At 40.2% G+C, this 22675-nt stretch overlaps 2 protein-coding genes across 2 annotated transcripts; one reads left to right on the top strand and one right to left on the bottom strand.

Moving 5' to 3' along the window:
- On the top strand, positions 1–1419 carry LOC110724178. Its single transcript, XM_021903579.1, has 2 exons — positions 1–735; positions 823–1419. Exons 1-2 carry the CDS (start codon positions 400–402, stop codon positions 1261–1263), a joined length of 777 nt encoding a protein of 258 aa, XP_021759271.1. The 5' UTR covers positions 1–399; the 3' UTR covers positions 1264–1419.
- LOC110724053 (pentatricopeptide repeat-containing protein At3g09060-like) lies at positions 1106–18074 on the bottom strand (the record flags this gene model as incomplete). The annotated part of the gene is made up of 2 exons (XM_021903452.1): positions 1106–1193; positions 15735–18074. A coding segment is annotated over one exon (2124 nt), but the record flags the coding sequence as incomplete, so codon positions are not given.
- Between the last annotated feature and the right edge of the window lie 4601 nt (positions 18075–22675).

The following is a 22675-nucleotide window of genomic DNA, read 5'->3' on the forward strand; positions in this document are numbered from 1 at the left end:
ACATAATCTGATCCTGATTTAACCTGAGACCTAATTTGACCCAACCGGAACCCGACTTGAATACCCGAATTAACAGCTCTATTGTAACCTTTTCAAATTACTATTCTTTTTTTTTTTAAGAAAATACGGCGTATACAAATCTAGATTTTTGGCAGAGAAGGCAGCTATATTATATCAAATCGAATACTACGTACAAAATTAGATACTCCATAGCTCGGTAAATGTGCAAAACGACATGAACTTCGGCCACAATATAAACTAGCAACCCCACATAGCGTAGACACTAGACACCTATAACTTGGGGCAAAACAGATAACATACGGCACTCTAGCGAGAGGTCGACAATATTCGACCTCGCTAACACTTTACATTTCATTCAACAACAAAAACAGAAAGAAAATGGCTGGAGTAAAGATCATTCAAACCCCATTTAACAACACCAGCAATATCCTGCATCCGACCTTCCGTCCAAGGACCTTATGGAAGCTGTGCTCACTCCCTCTTTGCCGGTCCGTACCCAAGGACTTGAACTCAGAGGGTTCCCAACCACAAGGAGACCCAAAGAAACAAGAATTACTGGCCAGGATAGCAATGCTTCAAGCTCAAAAGTATCGACTTACTGATTACTTGGACGAGCGGTCTGCTTATCTGACTCAATTTGCTGAAGAAGCCAATATTGAGATTGATGCAATCGGTGAAAACGCGTTAAAAGATCTAGATGAAGCCAGTGCTCGGGTCTGCTCATCAATTTAATTCTTCTTCCTCGCATTTGAAATTTTAATATTTTGTAACACAGTACTTGATCCGATTTATGATAAGCAGATTATGGAGAATATCGAAAGCAAGATGCAAGCCTTTGAGGAATCATCAGAGATGAGCAAGGAGGAGATTGCAAAGAGGGATAAGGAGTTGGCCGACTTTGAAGGTGACATCGTAAAGGGGCGAAATGAAGGATTGTTCTTTCAGAGCCTGCAGAAAAAGAAACCAGTGGATAAAGAAAAGGCCAGAGAGGAAACAAATAAACTTGCTGCTGTTACTAAAGATACTGCTGCATCCAAGTTCAGAAGAAATATATACCTTGCACTGATGGGTCTCATGGCTGTCGGTATTGCTGATTCATATATTGCTTCCTCACACTGGCGGAAAATAGGTGTTCTTGGAGCAATATTTATTGGTTTGCTCAGCCAATTCATCTATGAGCAAAATTTGTTAAAAGATAGCGAGAAGGATGATATACAGGATATAGATAATGAAAAAAAGTAAAGGCGGTTTTTTATTCTTCCATTCAGCTATTTGAAAATCACGAATATTATGTGCTAAAATGTTGTAACTAGTAAATACAGGCTATACAGCATAACTTCATAGAACCAAACATTGCACATCACTTAGATTTAATACTGTCATAATAATGGTTGCTGCTTTTGCATTGTTCATTGGTTTCCCCGTTTCAGGGATTTTCTGAGAATTCTGACGGCAACAAAACCTATTAAGTCAAGCATAGTTGATACTTTTAAATGTATAATGTTGTGAACTGCATGTTCAAATTTTTGAATCGACACAATCCATATTGTTTATGCATATACTCAATAGTGGAATTTGCTTCCAGTTGCACTCTGCTGCAAGCTATCAATACAACTGAGTACAAGTACAAATCCTATAATTTGTGCTTCTGGGAAAGAGAACAGTGAGTGATGCATGTCAAAATAAATTTACCGAGATAATCATGTTAATTGTTCTAGTTAAGAGACACTGTGACACTGTATTATCAAAGATATATTAATGGCTCCAACACTGTTAACTTATAACAAAAAAAGTACATCAACTAATTCTGAAAAGCTCCATCAAATTTCTAACAGACCAAGTTCATTTAGAAAAGAAAGATAACCTGTCAGAATTAAGTTAATGAAATTTCATTTAAAACCAAAGTACCAAATTTGTTTACAGGTAAAAAATTAATTTTTGAAACAAGGTAAAATAATTATTTGGATACATAAGAACTACATTAGTAGAAATATTGTTCTGAAGTCCAATGATAAGGTGAATGGTGCATCACTACTATATATTACTAGTTTTCGGCTATCAATTGCACTCAAGACAATATGAGTGTATTTACAACTGATTCAGGCAGCCAACTTATATCATCTAAATTAAGTTGTGCATAAGATAGTTTCTTCATCCAAACATAAAATTGGAGAATTTTATCAATTTCATGAAATGACTCAAATTGAGCTCTCTGATCAAATAGACCGCAGAATAATCAAGTTAGCCAAGTAATGTCAGAAGAATTTATGTTTGAGGGCAGCCCCACAGCAATCAAAGTGCAATTATGTCAAACTATACTGACAAAAGGGAAAAAAAAAATCAAGATTTATCCAAAATGGTGTATTACATCAAAAGTCCTTAAAACCAGAGGTCAACTATTTTTAGTAAAGGCCTAATCACGTATATCGTTGATTGCAATAAGAATTTTAAGAAATCCCTGGCTTTCCATGTGACATAAATTTGGACAACACCAAATAGGCAAAATATATACTGCACCATTATATTTAATAGTATGAGCATGCAAATTGATACAAGGAAAACAGGGTACGGCATTTGACAAAGTTTTATGTATATTTGACAAAGCTAATACAACATTGATGAACAGGTAGCTAAACAAGATAACTAATTGTTCCATATATTTAGCAGACTTTAGTGAGAACAAATTATGACATTTCTAAGAACTGTATCTTAGTGAATTTAAGATAAATTACAAGCCCCTTAGAAATTATATCTTAGTGGATTTAAGATAAATTATAAGCCTCATAAAATTATAATTTTAATACAATAAACTGGATCTTTCAAATTTACCCATTTGTGTTATTTTAGCCCTTCTAGTATGCAGAAACATGTTTCAAGAACAGATAAACTTTAAAGAAGAGTCCAAGACCCTTGAACTTAAAGTGGTTTCAAACTTTTAAAGGTGATATGGGCTTTTTTATAGTGAAAGATGACATACCAAAGCTAAATGTTTTAGGTGAAATTTGTTTTCAAGAACAAATATTCTCAAAAAGAATTAAAAAAAAGGGTGGTTGGATAAAGAATATTTTCGATCGTCTCATGTCAAACAATAACAAGTGTTTGGTTCTGTTGTTCTTGTATCAAAACATTCTTCTCTATATTGAAGATGATAAGTTAAACTATCCAAGATTTGGGTTTCGCTGACTCATTGTAGGAAAAAAAGGATGTTCATAGATGTAAAAGTAGGTCATTTTCTAACTATACACTATTAAACACAAATTATTACACCTAAACAAGCTACTAACAAGTAGTGGCAAGTGAAGGGTCAAGCCACGAGGAAAAGCGGGATGAAATGCAAAGGTTGTGTATCAAGCTAAATCGAAGTTGGGAGAAATGGTTTGGTCTAACAACTAAGCAAAGTCTAGCAACAAACTTAGGTAAGTTCTATCAAACTTAAAACAGTAGGGAATGGGGATCCACACAAAATCATGGTAATCAAGATAATTGGGGTATGAATAAACTAAAGCTTAGCCATGACTATGTAGAGAGCAATTAATCAATTAAAGCTTAGCAAAAACTAGAACGTAGAGAGCAACTAACAGTATACAAAACCAATTCTCCAACTCCTAAGCTTTGATCCCTCCTAGGCCTAATCAATCAATCAATGAAAGTCTTAATCCCATAAGTGGGGTCGGCAAAATGAACCAAATTTTATTATTCCGTGTAGTCATCAACAAAAATCTTCCTCCTCCATCCCTTACGATCCAATGCCTCATCCTCATGCAAATCCATATACTTCATATCCATCCTAACTCCTTCCAACCAAGTCATTTTTGGTCTCCTTCTCCCTCGTTTAACCCCTCCATGGTCTCACTCTTCCAGTCTTCGTACCGGTGCGCCCTCAGATTTTTGTCTTACATGCCCAAACCAACACAGGTGATTTTCCTTTAGTTTGTTTGCAACACCTATCACACCTACTTTCTTGCGAATAACCTCTTTTATGATTCTATCTCTTAGAGTGTTCTCGCACATCCACCTTAACATGCGCATTTCCGTAACCTCCATCTTTTTAATGTGCTTCTTTTTGGAAGCCCAACATGCATTCAATTAAAACAACCTAAGCTCATATTCATGCCAAACTTAGATCTTACGATCATGCTACCAATCAAGGGTAGCTAAGCCAATCAAGTCAAGAAACATGTAAACCTCTATCGAATCACTTTAATCAATATGCATTAATCACTTAATTCCTTACAAGCTCAACTTGTTAAAAATAGATACACTTGATATTTACAACAAATAGTTGTTAATTGATGAATGATGAAAAAAAAATTTGCCGTATCCCGTTCCCGTATCCGTACCCGTTTTTGTCCCCGTATTCCTTATAAGCTTCTCGAAGGGCCGTTTGGCCAATAATTTCTAACGGTAAGGCTGGAGCTTGAGAAAGACCATATCTCCAATTTCGTATTGCTCATCTCTCTAGTGTTTGTCTGCATTCTCTTTCATTAATTGTTGGCCACGCAACAAATTCAATCTCAATTCATCGAGCATGTAATCCCTTTCGCGCAATTGCTCCTCCAAGGACCCCACCATTGTTAGGCCGATTGCACACGCCACAACTTAGGTGGCTCACAACCATAGACCACCTTGAATGGGGTGGTCTTAGTGGCGCTGTGTGGTGAAGTATTGTAAGCATACTCCGCCCACGACAGCCACTGGGCCCAAGTTTTGGGCTGGGTGGATGCGAAGCAACGCAGGTTCACAATCTCAGATTGGTCGTCGGACTGCGGGTGATAAGCGGTACTCCTTTGTAATTGCGTCCCCTGTAGCCGGAACAACCCACGCCAAAAAATACTCATAAAAATGCGGTCCCGATCAGAGACAATAGAGGAGGGAAAACCATGCAGCCGAACTATCTCTTTGACAAAAACTCCGGCCACCTTAACGGCGTCGAATGGGTGCTTTAGCCCTATGAAATGCCCGTACTTTGATAGACGGTCCACAACCACCAGAATAGTGTTCACCCCCTTGGAATGGGTAACCCTTCGATGAAATCCATCGAAACCTCTTCCCAGACCGCCGTCGGCACCGGTAAGGGTTGCAGCAGCCCCGTCGGTTGCCTTTGCGACGCCTTGTTGCGCTGGCAAACATCACAGCTCCTCACGTACTCTCCCACGGTCTTGCGGAGGCCCGGCCAGTACCACTCCGCCGCCACCCGGAGGTATGTTTTTACCTCGCCGTCGTGACCTCCTGTGGGAGCGTCATGATATTCTTTAAGTAATTTTGGGATTATGCTGGATGATTTTGGAATAACTATCCTTCCCTTATACAAGACTCATCCCTCTTCATAAGTAAATCCATTGGGCCCTTTCATGTCTGGCCCAAAACTTTCTTTGAGCTCCTTGATCCACTGATTAGTGTCAATTTCCTTTTGCAACTCTTCCCATTCCTTGAGTGTACACTAAGGCTCCAAACTCGCACCCCTTACGAGACAAGGCGTCGGCCACTCGGTTGGAGGCCCCCGGCCTATAACGAACCTCGAAATCGAACCCGACTAGTTTGCGCATCCATTTTTGGTATTCATACCCACCTCCCTTTGTTGAGTAATATACCGCAAACTTTGTTGATCGGTCCGAACAACAAAGTGTCGGCCCAACAAGTAATGCCACCATTTGACTATGGCTAGACAAATAGCCATGAGTTCCTTCTCGTAGATGGACTTCCCCCGAGCCCTTACTCCTAAGAGATTACTACGAATGCAATGGGCTGGTTTTCTTGCATCAACACGGCCCCAAGTCCATAACCGGAAGCATCGGTTTCTACAACAAATTCCTTGCCGAAATCCGACATAGCCAACACCGGAGCGGTGGTCATCGCCACCTTCAACTTTTCGAAGGCTTGAGCCGCTTCCTCGGACCACCCAAACGCATCTTTCTTGAGTTGAGACGTAAGAGGCCCGACTAATTGGGCATAGCATGCCACGAATTTGCGGTAGTAGCCAGTCAAACCCAATCCTCTGAACTCCCTTAAATTTCGTGGGCTAGCCCAACTGATTATGGCCCTTATCTATTCTTGTTCCATGGCCACTCCTTGACTTGAAATCACATGGCCTAAATAAGCAACCTCATACTTCCCAAATTCACATTTCTTGTAATTAGCATACAAGTCATGTTGAGCCAGTTTCGTGAGAACTTGTTGCAAGTGTGCTCGGTGTTCCTCTTCATTCTTGCTATACACGAGAATGTCGTCGAAAAACACTAGAACAAATTTTCTCAAAAAGGGCCGAAAAATATCATTCATTAACGACTGGAACGTGGTCGGGGCATTGGTTAGCCCAAACGGCATCACGAGGAACTCGTAGTGACCCTCATGAGTTCAGAAAGCCGTCTTATGGGTGTCTTCGGCTTTAACTCGGATTCGATGATAGCCGGACTTCAAGACCAACTTAGAAAAAATTACCGCTCCATGTAGCTCATCCAACAACTCATTGATTACCGGAATCGGGTATTTACGTTTCCTTGTTGAGGGCACGGTAATCGACACAAAACCTTCATGATCCGTCTTTCTTCTTTACTAGCAAAACCGGGCTTGAAAACGGACTAGTTGAGGGGTTGATAATACCGGCTTCCAACATTTCTCGGATCAATTTTTCAATTTCATCTTTTTGTATTTGTGGATACCGATACGGCCTTACACTAACGAGGTTGTTGCCTTCTTTCAAAATGATTAAGTGTTCGTGGCCCCGAGTCGGTGGAAGTCCAGTAGGCATGTTGAAGACTTCAGCAAATTGCTCCAAAATGGACTTCAAAAATTCTGGCGGATGAGCCTTGGGTTTGGGCCCATTTTCAGCTTGGGGCCCAACTTCAATTTGCCCCACTTGATTCATCTCCGCCCAAAGCCCACTCTTTTCCTTACCCAAAATCCGAAACATGGCTTTAAGGGAGACCTTGGCTGTTTCTAATGACGCATCTCCGATGAGCTTCACCGGTACTCCGGCCACCGTGAACTTCATTTTATGAGTCTTCCAGTTCGTGGTGACGGTCCCAAGTTTTTCCAACCATTGCACCCCGAGTACTACGTCGGTATTTCCTAACCCAAGTGGTAGGAAGTCTTCCACCACGGTTATGCCACCGGTTAGCCTTACCCGAACACCTTGTCAAACCCCTCTTCCCTTCACGGTATCACCATTACCAAGTGACACCCCAAATTCACCACCCTTCGTTAGTGGTAATTTAGCCTCTTCAACGAGTGATAAGTAAATAAAATTGTGGGTGGCCCCGGGGTCGACCATGACCACCACCTCTTTTCCTTGTATCACTCCCTTCAACTTCATGGTTTTCGGGTTGGAAATTCCGACCACCGAACATAGTGATACCCCTACCGCCTCCTTGGGTTCCTCTAACTCCTCTTCGAACTCCCTTTTTTCCAACTCGTCATCATCACCACCATCTCCGGTAAGCAAGACACTCAATTCCTTCTTTCTACATCTATGCCCAACCCCCCATATCTCATCACATCGGAAACATAGTCCCCTTGCCCTCTTGTCTTGTAGCTCACTTTCCGTCAACCTTCTAGGCTCGTTACCTGGCCGTTGAGTGGATTGAACCGAATTGGATCGTCCGACACTAACGGATCCACGAGACTCCAGGGCCCGTGGCCACGGCTGGCAGCCCATATGATTGAATGAGCCCACCTCCAATTCTACCCCCAGAGCCCGACTGGCCCCCACTCACTCCACTTGGCCCAGGCCAACACTAGCCTTTCCTTTGCTAACTCTGTTTCTTTCTTCAATTTTGACAGCTAAATCCATAGCCCTATCAATTGTTGCCGGATCTAACAACCTCAACTCAGCTTTTATGTCTTCCTTCAGGGTTCCGGGTTCCGGAGTTGGCCGGACGAAACTCCTTTAAGAGTCGACAATTGAGATCCGTCCAATGTGCAAATGGTCGACGACGGTTCTCCCAGTGGTACCACTGCAGGGCTGGACCTTCCATCGCCACCACCGCGGCGGTGACCTTGTCTTGATCGGTGAGTTGATAGAAATCGAAGTACATTTTGGCCCTCATGACCCAATTATCGAAGTCCTTACCCTCGAACACCGGCATATTTAATTTCTTGTGCTTCCAACGCCCCTCTCCTCCTCTTTCATCGTTCCATCCACGTGGGTCTCTTGTCCTCCATTCCGGCATACCAAATCCCCTCGCAATGGGAGTACGAACCTCATTCTCGCCGTGAATTTGGTTGTTTTCGCCCTCCACCGTGTGGATTGGCGGTGGTCGGGGACTCGTGGTGGTGGCAGCCACAGCTGCTTTAAGTTTTGCTCGAAATTTCTCGTTCTCACACGCCATCAAATTTGCGTGAACCTCTTGGTCTTTCCGGAATGGTCGATTTGTTCCTCAAAGGAATTTTATCCTCCTCGTGGCGTTTCTTCTCCGCCTCAAACAAAGACGCAAAGTTGTCGGTGATGGCTTTTTGAGTTTCCGCCATGGCCCAACTCACCGCCTCCGCAACCGCCCGCCCAATCGAGGCATCCTGACCCGTGAGTTTTTCCTCGATCGACAAAAGCCGAGACTCCACTTCCTGCATTTTTCCATCCACGACACCAGCGCGTTGGCTTAAGGTGGGCCCTGCCTTTTTTTTTTATATAAATAACAGAGGTTTCGGAGTGGTGGTTTCCGGTCGCCGGCAGTCGCAGGACCAACGCTTTGATACCAATTTGTAATAAACTAAGGTTGTAATTCACTCAATAATGAAGAGAAGAACTGATTTCATTAATATTCAACAATGAAAGGGATACAAAAGTAGCTTGAGGCTACTACTCTCCAAGGGAGGCTGCTAATCTCCAAGTTTCCTCACAATTTTCTGAGTACCTTCTCAATTGCATATATTAAATTACTTATACTAATGGTCAGGATATTGACCTTAGAGCTTACTTGTGATTACTAAGCTAAAAAAAGAAAAACCATAATAAAACAACTAAAAGTTGCTTGCTTCCATTCCTTCTTCTCTACTTTAATTAAACTTATCCTCTAGAAAATTGGAGTTGCCCTGCTTCCTTGTTCTTCTAGTCAATTGGAGTTACTTTGCTTCCTTGTTGGTGTCCGTGCTTAACTCTTCTATTGTAGACTTTTATCGGTTGACCCGAGTTCATCACAAAAAACCTCACACCTATGAGAATAAAAGATCTGTTGTGACTAAGGACCAAATGCCTGAAGTTGTATTAGTAACTAAGGCTGAATTTGACAAGCATGTTCAGAAATTACCAAACCATGTGTTATAGAACCTGAGGTGCTAAATTATGACCCAAATGCCACTTGGGCTAACATTGAACTAGATAGAATTGAGGGATTTGAAAGAGAGATATTGAGAGGGAGAGGTGCTGGTAGAGATGGAGGTAATGGGAGGAGAGAGAGAGGGGATAGGAGAGGTGCTGGTAGAGGAAGAGGTGAGAGAGAGTCTAGGAGAGGTAGAGTGGGCAGGGAGAGGAAGAGGGAATGCACTAGAGTGTTGGTTCACCATTTCCCCCATTGGCAACCAATGCAAATTAAGCAACCTCAAACAAGTCTTTCCTGGTACCAAGTGCTTGAGACCATTACCCAGAACACAACCATTCAATCATACCACCCTTGAAGAACATTGGAGAGTTTGGTGCAGGAGCTAGATGAATGAATCATCTAAGTCTTCTAGGGTGTCATCTATTTGACAAAGAAGAATGCCTAGGACAACTTCTAAGAGGAAAGGCATTGTGATTAGTTCTAGTACAAGTGGTGGAGGTGAGAGTGATGTGAATAATGCTGAAGTTAGGAATGGGATTAGCTTAGGGGATGATTATGTTGACACTATGATGGTTGTGTATGATGATGGAGTGGATGGTAATGAAGAGGATGAAGGATACATTCCAGTGAGAGTGATGGTAAAGAGATGAGTGAAGATACAGAAGAAGAGAGTCTTGAACTAGAAGATGAGATTGAAGAGGATGAATATGGGCCCATGATTGTAGATTCATATGACCTATTTGATGAACCTTAGTTTGAGTGTGAGAATGAAGAAGATAACTACCTAACTAAGTTGTATAATAATGGAGAAGTGTACAAAGATAAAGGGTTTGGGAAAATTGTGTTGAAGGACAAGCAACATCTAAGGGATGTTGAAAGAGACTATTGCATACAGTGTGGGTTTGCAATAGTGGTAGATTATGCTAGTAACCTGAGGTATGGTGTTAGCCCGTTAGGTGTTCTGATGTTAACTATAGGTGGAGATTATATGCATTTGTACTACTACTAGATGGTACATTACAACCTGTGCAATTAAAAGCATACAGAACTCAGAACACACATGCCATACTGGGAACAATATGGTGAATGTGAAATGGGCTCAGAGAGTGTTACTAGATGACATCGGGCCTAATAATGACATCCCTACTGACTCTTAACGAGCTTTTATGGAAGAGATATGGAGTGGAAATGGCCCCAAGCACTTTATACAGAGTGAGAACTAAGGCCTTGGAAGAAATTCATGGTGGCCATGATATTTCTTACAATTCTTTACCCGTGTACTGTGATGTTAATAAAAAACTCGAACTCAGATTCTAAGGCCTTTTGTGCTTCGACTAAACTTGGTGTTTAGTTCCAATTTCATTGTAATACCCACTAATTTTGTGATTTTATAAATTTTATTTTTTTATATAAGTTAAAATTTATTTTCTTATTTTATTAAAACTATAAACCTATTTTAAGTCTAATAAGATACTTATGATAAGATTTTATTTAAACATCCCCGTAACCCTAATTGTATGAGGTAAAAGCTTTTATTAGATGCCCCGACTTTCTCTTATTTTTACTTGTTCCGGTTCCTTCGTGGAATCATGAGGAGCTAACTAGGGGGTGATTTGAAGCTAGTGGAGAGAACGTGGACCGTCTTAGATGGGGCTAGGGCGGAGAATGAATTCTCTAGTTCTCTATGCTTAACTTAGGTTTGTCTCTTTCAACCATGAGCATCTTAGAACGTGTTTTCCCTCATTGTATTGAGAAAGGTGAGTATTCTTTGGTGCATGTCTCTTCTTTTTGAGTCCAAATGGAGTATTTTCCGCCTTTGAACTTGATTGGTTTTCCTAAACCTTGCTATGTTATGTTGGTCATGGTTGTGTTTGTTTTTTTGTGTTTGCGTTTCTTTTTTTTGTTTTGCCTTGGTTTTTGTCTAGAGTTGTGGGTTAAGCCCTTAGAAAACCCCCACGAGAGCACACTCGTCCTCTGGGGCGATCTAGGGGTTTAAAGGGCTTGTCTTTAGTTGCTAAAATTGACCGTGATTCCTACGAAAGTGCGTTAGTGTATATTCTTTCTCTTTTTAGTTTTTCTTGCTTGAATAAATCATTCTCCCTTTCTCTCGTGTTTCGTGCTAATTTGCTCGAAGACGAGCAAAAGTTTAGCTTGGGGGAGTTTGATAAGTGACTTTTATGTCACTTTTAGGGTACTTTTATGCTTATTTTCCGGTTTAGTTTCTAATAATTTCCCTAGTTTTACGCTTCTCTCTTTTTCTTTTTTTCCTTATTTGATCTTTATTTTATGTATTTCAATAGTTTTTAGCTTATTTTCTTAATTTATTTAAATTCTCTTATTTTCTATGTTTATATTTTAAGTTTTTAGTTCTTGTTATATAATAGTAAAACAAAATATGATGAGTGACATTTATGTCACTCTTAGGAAGTAGTTGATGAGTGACATTTATGTCACGCTTAGGGTAGTGTTTATGCTTTGTTTTAGCTTGTCTTGAGGTGTTTTGTAGTTTTTTTGTTCAAATAATGCGTTCATACATGTCTCGATGTGTTTTGGATGAAATCGCGTATATGCTTAAATGCTTCCCTTTATTGCGTGTTTTCACCGTTGCCTTTACCTTATTGCTTCCCTTGGTGCTTGTGCTTAGGTATTTGAAGTCTTGGATTGCAAAGAAGAGGACAAGTAAGCACGAGAGTAGAATCAAAGAAGCAAGGTGCGAGGGAGCGCAAAATGTGCGCGAGAGTGCGGCCGTAGTGTGCGGGCGCACAACCCTGTCAGAACCCGCGCAGAAGGATGTAAATTTCAGAATCAAGGCAGAGAGATTTGCGCGGGCGCACACCCAAGGCGCGCGGGCGCACAACTCAGCCAGCAAGCCCCAACCCACAAAGGCGCGGGCGCACACCTACCGTACGCGGGCTCACAGCGAGCCCTGTCAGCGTTTTTGCGCGTATCTATTTATAATCGAGGCTTGTTTTTGTAGAGGAGGACTGGATATTATTAGATCTTTTTCTCTAGTTTTAGGAGAGTTTCTCTCTCTTATTCTCTTGATTTGATTGTAACTAATAGGATGCATGAGAATGATCCTTATTAGTGTAGACTTCTTTCATTGATTTGCCTTGACTATTGCATGAGAATGAATTGTTTAGGTAAAATCTTGTGTTCTTTGGCATGTGTTTCATGATAATCATTATATTCATCTCTTTCTAATCATATTTGACACCCCCGTATCCCTAGCGTCTTTTTCCGATGATTTAAATCATCATTTTCTTGCTTATTTGTAGTTTTAGTGTTCTTACTCAACAAAACAAAAAAAAAACAATCCCCTTTTTACTCTCGCATTAGTGATTATTGATGTTGAATTAGTGTGCTTCCCTAGTGGTTCGACCCTTTACTTGCCACTAACTAGTTTGGTGTAAGTTTAGGTATTATAAATGATTAATTTGATTAGGGTAGTAGCTTAACGACCTATCTAACCCTTGATCAAAGTCTTTGTGATATTTATGAAGTTACGAAAAAGAAACAAAAAATTAAATGAATTAGTCCACTTTATTTTAAGGCCAAATATTTGTAAAACTTCAGCTCCTCAAATAGGACATAGATTACTATTGATTATAATTTAGAAAGAAAGAAAAAAAAAAAAAAAAAAAAGTGGGAATTAAATTATTCTAATTGTGGATTTATGCCTATGTATAAATGGGTAGTTGTCATATGAACATGTGCCAGGAAAGAGCACCAGACAGGAGATGTTGAGCCAACTAGGCCAATCTGTAGAATTGTTGCTAGAATTTCATGACCTGAGAATGGAGGGCACTAGGGCAGCACCCTGTTACAATAGTGAAGTAGCTGGGGTTGTTGTAGGCGGAGGGGTGTGTTACAAAAATCACTTGCTGTGGTTCAGTCATAGGCTGGTTGATACAATTAAAGCCACTTAATACAGTCAAGATTAAGATAATAAGCCTTAGGCCCTTAGATTTACTACATGCTTGTACTTTGTCAACTATGTGACAGTTATACATAAATGCATAAAATATACTAATCTAGACCATGTTGCCCAGAGGTTTGATTTCTGAAGCCACTCTTCCAAATTTGTTTCTTCAAAATTTGTTTCTTTTTCTGTAGCAGCTGGTGAAGATTTTGGGCATGGTGTCCTTAATTTTTAATTGATTTGATATCAAGAGCTATAAAAAGGCTAGTTTCATTAGAGTTCTATTTTCATGATCTGCTAGTATAGATGCTTCTTAAACTAAAGTCTGTACATATAAATAATACTTAGAATCCCACTTTAGTTTGCTAGTTAATTTTTTGTCTGTACAAAGCTTAGATGATACATGAGAGGCATATGCTTTTTTAGGGGTATCCTGATGTTGGTTGCTAGATTTCTTCAAACTATGTCAATGATAATTAAGTTTTTCTTCTTGAATAAATTTGCTGGTAAATTAAGCTGACGAAATGAAATCAGATAACTAATTGGTTCTAAGACTCTAACTTTACTCACACTACAAATTTGTTTCACCAAAATTAACCTGGCTCAAATTTAAGTCACTCAACATATCAACACCTTTTTTTCTTACAATAAGAAAAAGGGTTTCTTTGATAAACGATGGCCAAAAGGCTTAAAAACAATTCCGAAAAAATCTAAAATTCCAATATAAGTACATATCACCGTAGAATTAATTACATCGCATATTCAATCAACGATTATTTTAATAAAAAGTCATCCGAAACAATACACTTTGTGAGTTAACACGAATTTGGCTTGAAATCCACTTAAGCATAGTTGTTTGAGTGAAAATACTCGTATGTTCTTTTAGATACTTCCAAAGATTATGAAACCCTATATCTTCAATAACAAACAAAGAAATGAAACCTAATAGAATAATCACCATCCTAAAGATGGGATCTATTCATTGTAAAAAAAATTTGAGGCTTACCATCGGTAAAAATACAGTGGAAGTTTCTACAAAGATTCACAATTGAGACCAGAAAGAAAAGAGATAGAAGAGTAGAGAAAGGAAGAAGAGTGAAGGAAAACCTTAAAAAAAACAGAAAAAATTTAGAGGCTAGAAAAACCCTCCCAAGGGAGAAACCGTAACACTGGTATTATTAACTTGGGGGTGTTATTTGGCTTGCATAGTATTTGAACTCGTTAGGACTAACTTTTATAATATGAAATTAGAGGGTATGATTAATTAGGATTAATGGAGTTCATTTACTGCTTATAAGGGAAAAGGGTCGAAAAAGTTCACTGGTGCTAATATGGCCTAGTCTTGTGTTTCATGTTGTGCATTTTGCTATCTTGCTCATTTCCTTTTAGCAGTGTCCTGACAAATAAGAAAATATAAAGTTTTTTTTATTTATGCCATTGGTTTTTGATGAATGAATGTATTCCGTTTTCGGTATGGTACTGATTGTCATGTGAAAATATACACATGAAAGGATGCGTATGATTGTAAATTATTTCATGTATTCTATGTTATGCCTGATGACATCTTTATAAACTTACCGGAACATTATTGACCACTTATCATATGTTCTATTTTTATTATTGAATATCTTGGCATGAATCAATATTTGAATTACAAATTTGCTTGTCAAGGTGTTGGCTGTTAGTTTGAAATGTCTTCTGCAGTCATTGAGTCAGGATAATTGTCATATTTTGCTTCACTTGAGAGTATCATAAGAATAGAAGCGCATCATCATCACTGAATCAGTATGCAGTACAAACCGCTCCACTCACTATAGTAGCAGCAGCTCTGATATTAAACTAGCGTCTTACAGTTATATTCTAAAATTTGTCTGACTACATAATAAGTTCAGTCAGTTTCATAAATGGCATCATTTTTTTTGACAAAAGTATTTCTGAAGTTCTGAAAAATAGACTCTATTTTGTTCTGCTTAATGTCCAGTTATGGAGCTGATCTAATTAGTTGGTGGGTAAACTCTGCAATTTCTACCAGACTACCACTATTGCTATGTCAGAAATTTTTTAAGAATTAGTCACTTTAGACTGTCTCATTAAATTGTTGCATTCTATCTTATCTGGCAGACTCATAAGAAAACTAAGGGGTTGTTCGGAGTTCCATGCATTCACGATGATACTCTTGCGGAAATATACACAAAAGACAAAGCTATGTTGCTCTACAAAAAAAGAAAGGAAAACTGTTTCTTTCCAAGATATCTATACCAACAAGAGGAAACCAATTGGTTGTAATCGTTTACGTTTCCTTAGTGATACCAAACAGCTATTAAGGGTAACAATATATATTAACCTTTTCCCTCTAATTTGTTTCCAATCCGTTACCTTTATCAATTTGATACCAAACAACCTCTAAGTCTATATAATTATATATTTATAACCAAATCAACACACAATTTAAAATACTACGTAAAAAGATAAGCGAGTAATCTTGTTGTGCATTAAAATAAAAAAATAAAAAAATAAAGCTTAATGTGTAACCTTACCTGGAAAGTGGACTTCCATACGTGACAATCTCCATCTATAATTTCTGATGCCGTCACGTCAAGTACTGTGCCATAGTTTAATCCAAATGCAGAAATAGATTGGACACGGTTGAAGATTGCCACAACACTTGTAACTCTCTTGCCTTTCATGACAAAGTTTTGTCACAAAATTCATATACGAAGCAGCAAACATCCCAAAATTTGCAACATCCATAACTAATAAAATGGAATCCCGTTGCTAGTAACAGCTCTCACAAGGATATTCCATGTAACAACAGAAGGAATCACTCCACTACTAATGGCATGAAGTAAAAATCCCATGCAATCGGATATTCTGTGGCTAGAGCAAAGTCCATGCAAGATAATATTGTATGATATAATATCTGGATGAAGTCCTGTTTTTAGAATGCATGCCCAGATTGCAGCTGCCATATCACAGTCGCCAATTTTATAAAATCCTTCCATAAGCGTATTGTAGGTAGTTAGATTTGGCATGCAGTCCAAGCATCTCATATTTGTGAATAATTGCACAGCATTGTCTAGTCTTCCAACAGAACAAAGTCCGTTTATAATAATATTATGCATGATCACATCAGGCGTAAGACCTTCTCCTAGAATCTGACCCCACAACTGAAGAGCCTTGCTAATCTTTCCACTTTGACAAAGACCATCTATCAACAAACTGTAGGAAACTACATCTAGCTCAAAACCTTTCTCCAGCATCTCCTTTACATGTATATATGCATCTTCAAATCTTTCTGATTTGCAGAAACCATTTAACAAGATATTATATGTAACAGGAGTTGGCAGGCAACCCATACTGACCATTTCCTTGAATATTGTTATGGCTTTCTCCATTTTGGATTCTCGAACGTACCCATTTATTACAGCATTGAAAGTATAGGAAGTTAAAGTGTGTCCATGTCTAGCTATTTCACCTAGCAGACCCACTGCTTCACTAAGTCTACCATTGTTACACAGTGCATTAATCAATGGTGTATAGGCATAAATATCCAATCTACCTCCATCCTCTGCACTTTTCAAAATTGATTGTGCCTTGTTTACATGTCCATTTCTACACAACCCATGAATCAAGACTCCATAAGTTGTTGAATCACTATTACAATGGCTCTCCGACATCAATTCCCAGGTAGACAGTGCTTCACCCACCTTACCATTTTCAAGTAAGCCCCTAATGAAAATATTGAAACTAGTGGTACTAACAAGATCTTCTTTCGTCATAAACTCCCATAAGTTGAAAATTTGTTCAGTCATCCCAGCTTTGCAGTACCCATGAAGCATGACATTGCACAAAATAGTATCAGGTTGAAGCCCACTCTCAATCATTGCAGCATACACCATTGAAGCCTCAGAAACATTTCCAGACTTGCATAGTCCACCTATCAAACTACTGTAAGTAAACACATCTAACTTTCTCTCATTCACCTTCATCCGGCGCCAAAACTCTAAACTCTCACTTACACAGCCACATTTGCTTAGACCGTTGATCATAACATTATAGGTCACCACACTTGGATAAACCTCAGAATCAGTAATCAACCTCTGAAAAATTTCTTTAGCATCATCAACAAGGCCAGATTTCATATATCCATCAATCAAAGTATTATAACAAGTAACATCAGGGGTAAGACCTCTGTCAGACATTTCATCGAACACCTTCAAGGCATCCGATAAATTACCACATTTCACAAGCCCACTGATCAAAGTCCCATAACTATAGCCATCAGGTCGTACTCCATGACTCCACATCCAGTCCAAAAGCTTCTTGGCTTGATCAAACTGTCGTTTTCGACACGAAATCTTAATCAAAATATTATACGTTTCAAGATTAGGCATTATTTCCGATTCCTGAAAATAATTATAGAAAGATTCAGCCTTATCCCACTGATTAGATAACGCGTAGCAATTCAACATTGTATTATACGATCTAACACCTGGTTGACACCCAAAAATTTGAGGCATCTCTTTAAAACAACTTAATGCTTGTTCAACCATGGAATTCTTAGCATAAACCTTTATAACAGTAAGAGCAATATCTTCAGAGCAGCTACATTTTTGGGTTTGGATTAAATCTACAATACGAGTGACGTGATTAACGAGTTTAGTATCGGTTAATCGGCGAAGAATGTGATGGTATATGATGGGAGTGTGGGTGTAATTTGGATGGTGGGTAGCTGAGTCGAAGAGAGAAAGAGCAGTCTTGGTGTTTTTCTGGGATTTGAGAAGTTTAAGTAAGCTTTTGGCAGAGAGATGGGCAGGCAGTTCAGCCATTGTTAAAGGGATGATTTTATGATGAGCCTGTTTTAGAGAGACATTCGAAATTATGTGTTACGTCAGAATATAAGAACAAGGATGCTAATAGAGTAACAGATTCAAGTGTGCGAAAATATGAGAAAATCTATCAATCTAATATATCATATCATATAATAACTAATATACTACCTATAAAGCTAAACTTTTAGTCAGGTGACAAGACAGCGACACTTGGTGTTCCAACTTTTTGTCAAGTCAAGTGTCGCGCCACGTACGATAGACTTAATTAGACTTTACAAAATAAAAAAGTTAGTTTAGAATTCTATTTAAATAGAATTTCAGGATAAGTTGTTAGTTTAGAATTTTATTTTCGATAAAATACCAATATTTCAGATGTACAAATTGAATTATAATTTTATTCAAAAAAATTATTAGATTACAATTTTAATATAGTTCAAAGCTTAAAACATCCATTTATAATGAATACTAATCGGCTAAAATAATGATGGGTCGGGTCACGAGTCATCTTGAATTGGATCACTTCAAGTTATGAGTCAATAAATGTTCAACTCTTGCCCAAAATTTTAGGTTCGGATCAACCCAACGGGCTTTGAACATTTATTTCATTTATTTTTTTTTTTTGCTATTTTTTCTAGTGTATTAAATCGAACATTTCCGCCAACATTATTATTAGTCATTACATGCCTATTAGATAGAAAATCGTCACAAAAGCACATTAATTCCTAACTAATTTGTATCAATGATATATTTTAAAATATGATATATAGATTAAAAAATTATCTTACAATTCAATAAACAACCCGGGCATCACATGAGGAATATATATATATTTGTGTGTGTGTGTGTGTGTGTGTGTGTTTGTGTGTGTGTGTGTGTGTGTGTGTGTATGTATGTGTATATATGTATATGTATATGTATACGCGTCATGTAGGATTATAAATTTTAGTGGTATCCAATTAAATACGAGGATATTAAAATTTTTTATAATTAAATAATTTAAATGACACGTGTTTTGGGTGTTTTGTCCCTCGAGAGAGTTACGACTCGAAGACTGGTCCGGCTGGACTTGTACCTGCAAAAACAGCGGAGACTCCTGGTGGTAGGAGCTCCGCCTCCGAAAATCAAGTAAGAACTTGAATGAAAGGAAAAGTGCGGAAATTTAGGTGGGATCTTCTCAAATTCTGAGATCAGGTGTTCTGATGAGAGAGAAAATGGATGTAATAAATGATTGAATGTGTCCCAAAATGGGAAAATATCTCCCTAATTATAGGGTCACTCTGGAAAAGTGCCCCTCCCTAGGTCACTCTGACCTAGGTTTTGTGGGCTGCGCCGCAATTGCGGCTTTCTCGGGAATTGGGCCTTGAAGGCCGCAATTCTTCTAATTAATATGTGGCTGCCACGTGTCAACTAGTGAGTGATCTATGGTGACCTGTGCAATCTTGACACGTGGACCTCTTTGATTGGTCTACATGTCTAGGGTATTTTTACCGTAAACATTTGCCCCTCACAGAGGTGACGTGGCGGGCCACGTGACGCCTGTGACACGCGTCCCCCTGTGAGTGTTGAACAGTAACAACGACTATTAACCTTCTGGGGTGTGACGGGGATGCCCCGTTTTACCCCTTTATAAATAGGGTTTTACCCCCCCCCCCCCCCTTCTCTCCCCTTATTTACAATCTTTGAGAAGTTTTCTAGAGAGAGAAAATGAGATTCTAGTGAGAGATACTCTGATCCCGCTTGCACTAGATCTTTCAAGATTTCCGCGTGCTTACTTACAACACCCGGTCACCGTCTGTTGCAGTTTTCAGAAAGTTCAGATCCAAAGTAAGGTAACCGCATGTACCCTCTTTCAGCTTTTTTCTTCTTTTTCATCTGTTTACATTCTTGTTCCGTCAATATACATATTCTTTAAAATTAAAAATGGACTCTCAATCCACACACTCGGCACTGCTTAGGATATTCAGCCGGTCTCCCGATACGGCTGAATCTAGAACAGGGAATGCCTTTTCTGGACTGTCGGAACTGTTATGCTCATCCCTGAATTCCTCCCTCTTTGTGTCTGTGCAGGACACAATGGCAAGAGTTAAACAAACGACTATTAAGCCGAGAAGCCGGCGTGCTAGGGAAGTGCCCATAGATGAGGTTGTTCCGTATGGAGATCAGGAGGAGTCGGAGGGGCAAAGTGGTTCCGATGATGGGGCTCCCTCTTCCCCAAGTAGTTTAAGTGTAAGGGAGGTAGGCGGTGAAGAGGCCGCCTCCTCTCAGGGGTCAGGAGAGGAAGCAGGCGGTGAAAAAGCCGCCAAAAGATCTGGAGCAGAGGCTTCTGGCTCCGATTAAGACAATTTTGCGGCTAATTACCAACAGCCGGCTAAAGCTTCAACTTTCCCTAGCCCCAAAAAGACTAGGATGCTATCGGGTGACATTGCCCTGTTACAAAGCGGCTTTGAGTCTTTCAAGGAGAAGCACCCTTTTAGAAAGGGGTGGGTAATAGAGGTCCCGCCTGAGGATATTGTAATGGCTTGGGACGATGGGATTGAAAATGCTGACAATTACTTCATCTGCTACGAGGCGGTAATTGCAGTCGGCCTCCGTTTCCTCTTCATAGAGGGATTAGAAAAATTCTTAAGGGGTACGACGTAGGCGTCTAGCAGCTCACCCCAAACTCGTGAGTCAATATTCTGAGCTACATCGCCGCCTGCGAGTTTCAGGATTTGGAGCCCAGCTTTGCCACCTATGCTCAAATGCATTACATGAGCAAAGCCCTAGTCGGCCATGGGGCGTGGTATACTCTTACCACACTTCCCCAATATTTCATGTCTTTGGACAAAGTGCCTCAATGGACCGGCTGGAAGGAGAAATTTTATTTGATGTCCTCTCCAAGGCTGAGTCACAACCGGACCCTACGCCGATACAATAGAGAACCGGCTCTTCTAGGCAGGAAGTGTACCCTCCCCCGCATCTCTTCCAAATCTTACGAGCAAATAATGGAGCCGGGATTATTTGAGACCACGACTGAGCCCTTAGGGAATGGGACTCACATAGTCATGCCAAAGAACTGGATCCCCCATCAAGATTTTTTCAAGGATGAGAGATTCCTGTCCGCCTGCGGACTTAGCACGATGTTCACCAAGGGTAGACCCACTATACATCCGGCAAATTGCCGTCTCTTCTTACATACTTCAATTCTTTTAATTGCTCTGTCTAACTGTTTGTTTGCTCCTTGTAGAAGAAGCACTGAAAATGGTGGACCCAGAGTAGACTCCGACTAAGTCTGCTGCGCTGCTGCGCAAGGAACAGCTGCAAGCCAAGAAGGCAGCAGTCGAGGCCAAGGAGGCCAAGAAGGGCAGGGTAAGACCACCTGCTATTTTTACTTTTGATTTTTCTCCAACATTTTGCCGTTTTGTAATCTTATTGACTCATTTCTCTACAGAGTGCTGGCAAAACTATGCCCCGCTCAATCTTAAAACTGATAAGAGACCGGGTGAGGAGTTGGAAAAGACTCCCCTGCTAAGGCTGCCAAGAAAAACCCTTCCCAGACAACCTCTTCTGCCAACTCGGATCATCCTACGACCGGGGGCAAAACTCCTGCTGCTATGAAGACTCTGAGTGAAAACTCAGAGCGCTCAAAAAATGTGCCGGATGCCTCTGGCATCGAAGGGTGGCCAACCACCCAATGTTGCAGGTGGTGCGGCAATGACTGGGGAGGGTGATGCCCAAAAACCCCAGACTCAACCCCAGACCAAAGGTAAGGATCGAAATGAACTTCCTTGGCCGCTTGACTTTATTCGAGTCAAGACTAAGGTTGACCCCTCTGGAGGTTCAGTTAGCAGCCGGCAGCAAATGAATGCCAACTATGCTGCATCCCTCTCACCAAGTATTTCTTATGGTGCAGATGTTACCTTTGACGCACCGCATCTGCCTGGGTTTGCCAAGCGGATGGTGAGGACCTTCACCCGATCTGAGAAGAATTATGTGCCTGATCTGTAGGTAGTGGACTTTGACCGGATAATGGGCTAGCTGGTAGAGGTAAGTCGATCTCAACTTAACACTATGCTTTCTATTTTTATTTCGTTAAGTATTGAACTTTCCGACTGACCCCCTCTTTTTTAGGTGATGCTGAGAGTGGATGGGTTACGGGGCCCCTTCCGGCGGAAGCAAGAAGAGGTAAATGATGACAAAAAGTGGGCCACTCAAAATCTCAACTCTACTAAATATGCTAACTATATGTGCGAATTAAAGATTAAAGTAGTAGAGTTGAAACAGGAGGAGCTGATTCGGAACCTGACGGCTGCTAATGATGCTGCCGATAACCGGGCCAATGACCTTGAGCAACAACTGATAAATGCTCAATCTGATCTCAAGGCGTTGGAGGGGGCTGATCAGGAGAATACAAAACTCCGGGCAAACGTTACCTGGTTGGGGGTGGAGCTGGTCAACCTGAGGAACCAGTAGCGGGATGAGCTCGCCAAAGAACAAAGCCGGCTGGTGGAAGAAAATGAGCAAGACAATGAGGCCCGCCTGAAGATTGCTTGGGGTCACCTCTACCTAGACGTAGACTGTGAAGTCTACAAACTTAGGTATGACTGAGCCACAGCGGTGTATGATCCCAAGTGCTGGGAGAGGCAGCTCCGCATCAATTCAAAGCC

Source organism: Chenopodium quinoa, unplaced genomic scaffold (genome assembly GCF_001683475.1).
Source record: "Chenopodium quinoa cultivar QQ74 unplaced genomic scaffold, ASM168347v1, whole genome shotgun sequence".
Classification (NCBI taxonomy): Eukaryota; Viridiplantae; Streptophyta; class Magnoliopsida; order Caryophyllales; family Amaranthaceae; genus Chenopodium; species Chenopodium quinoa.

What these genes read in the sequence shown, in the direction of transcription:
- LOC110724178 (XM_021903579.1), top strand. Translation starts at nt 400, where the DNA reads ATGGCTGGAGTAAAGATCATTCAAACCCCATTTAACAACACCAGCAAT. An exon ending in TAGATGAAGCCAGTGCTCGG is followed by an intron (nt 736 to 822) that starts GTCTGCTCATCA and finishes TATGATAAGCAG; the next exon opens with ATTATGGAGAATATCGAAAG.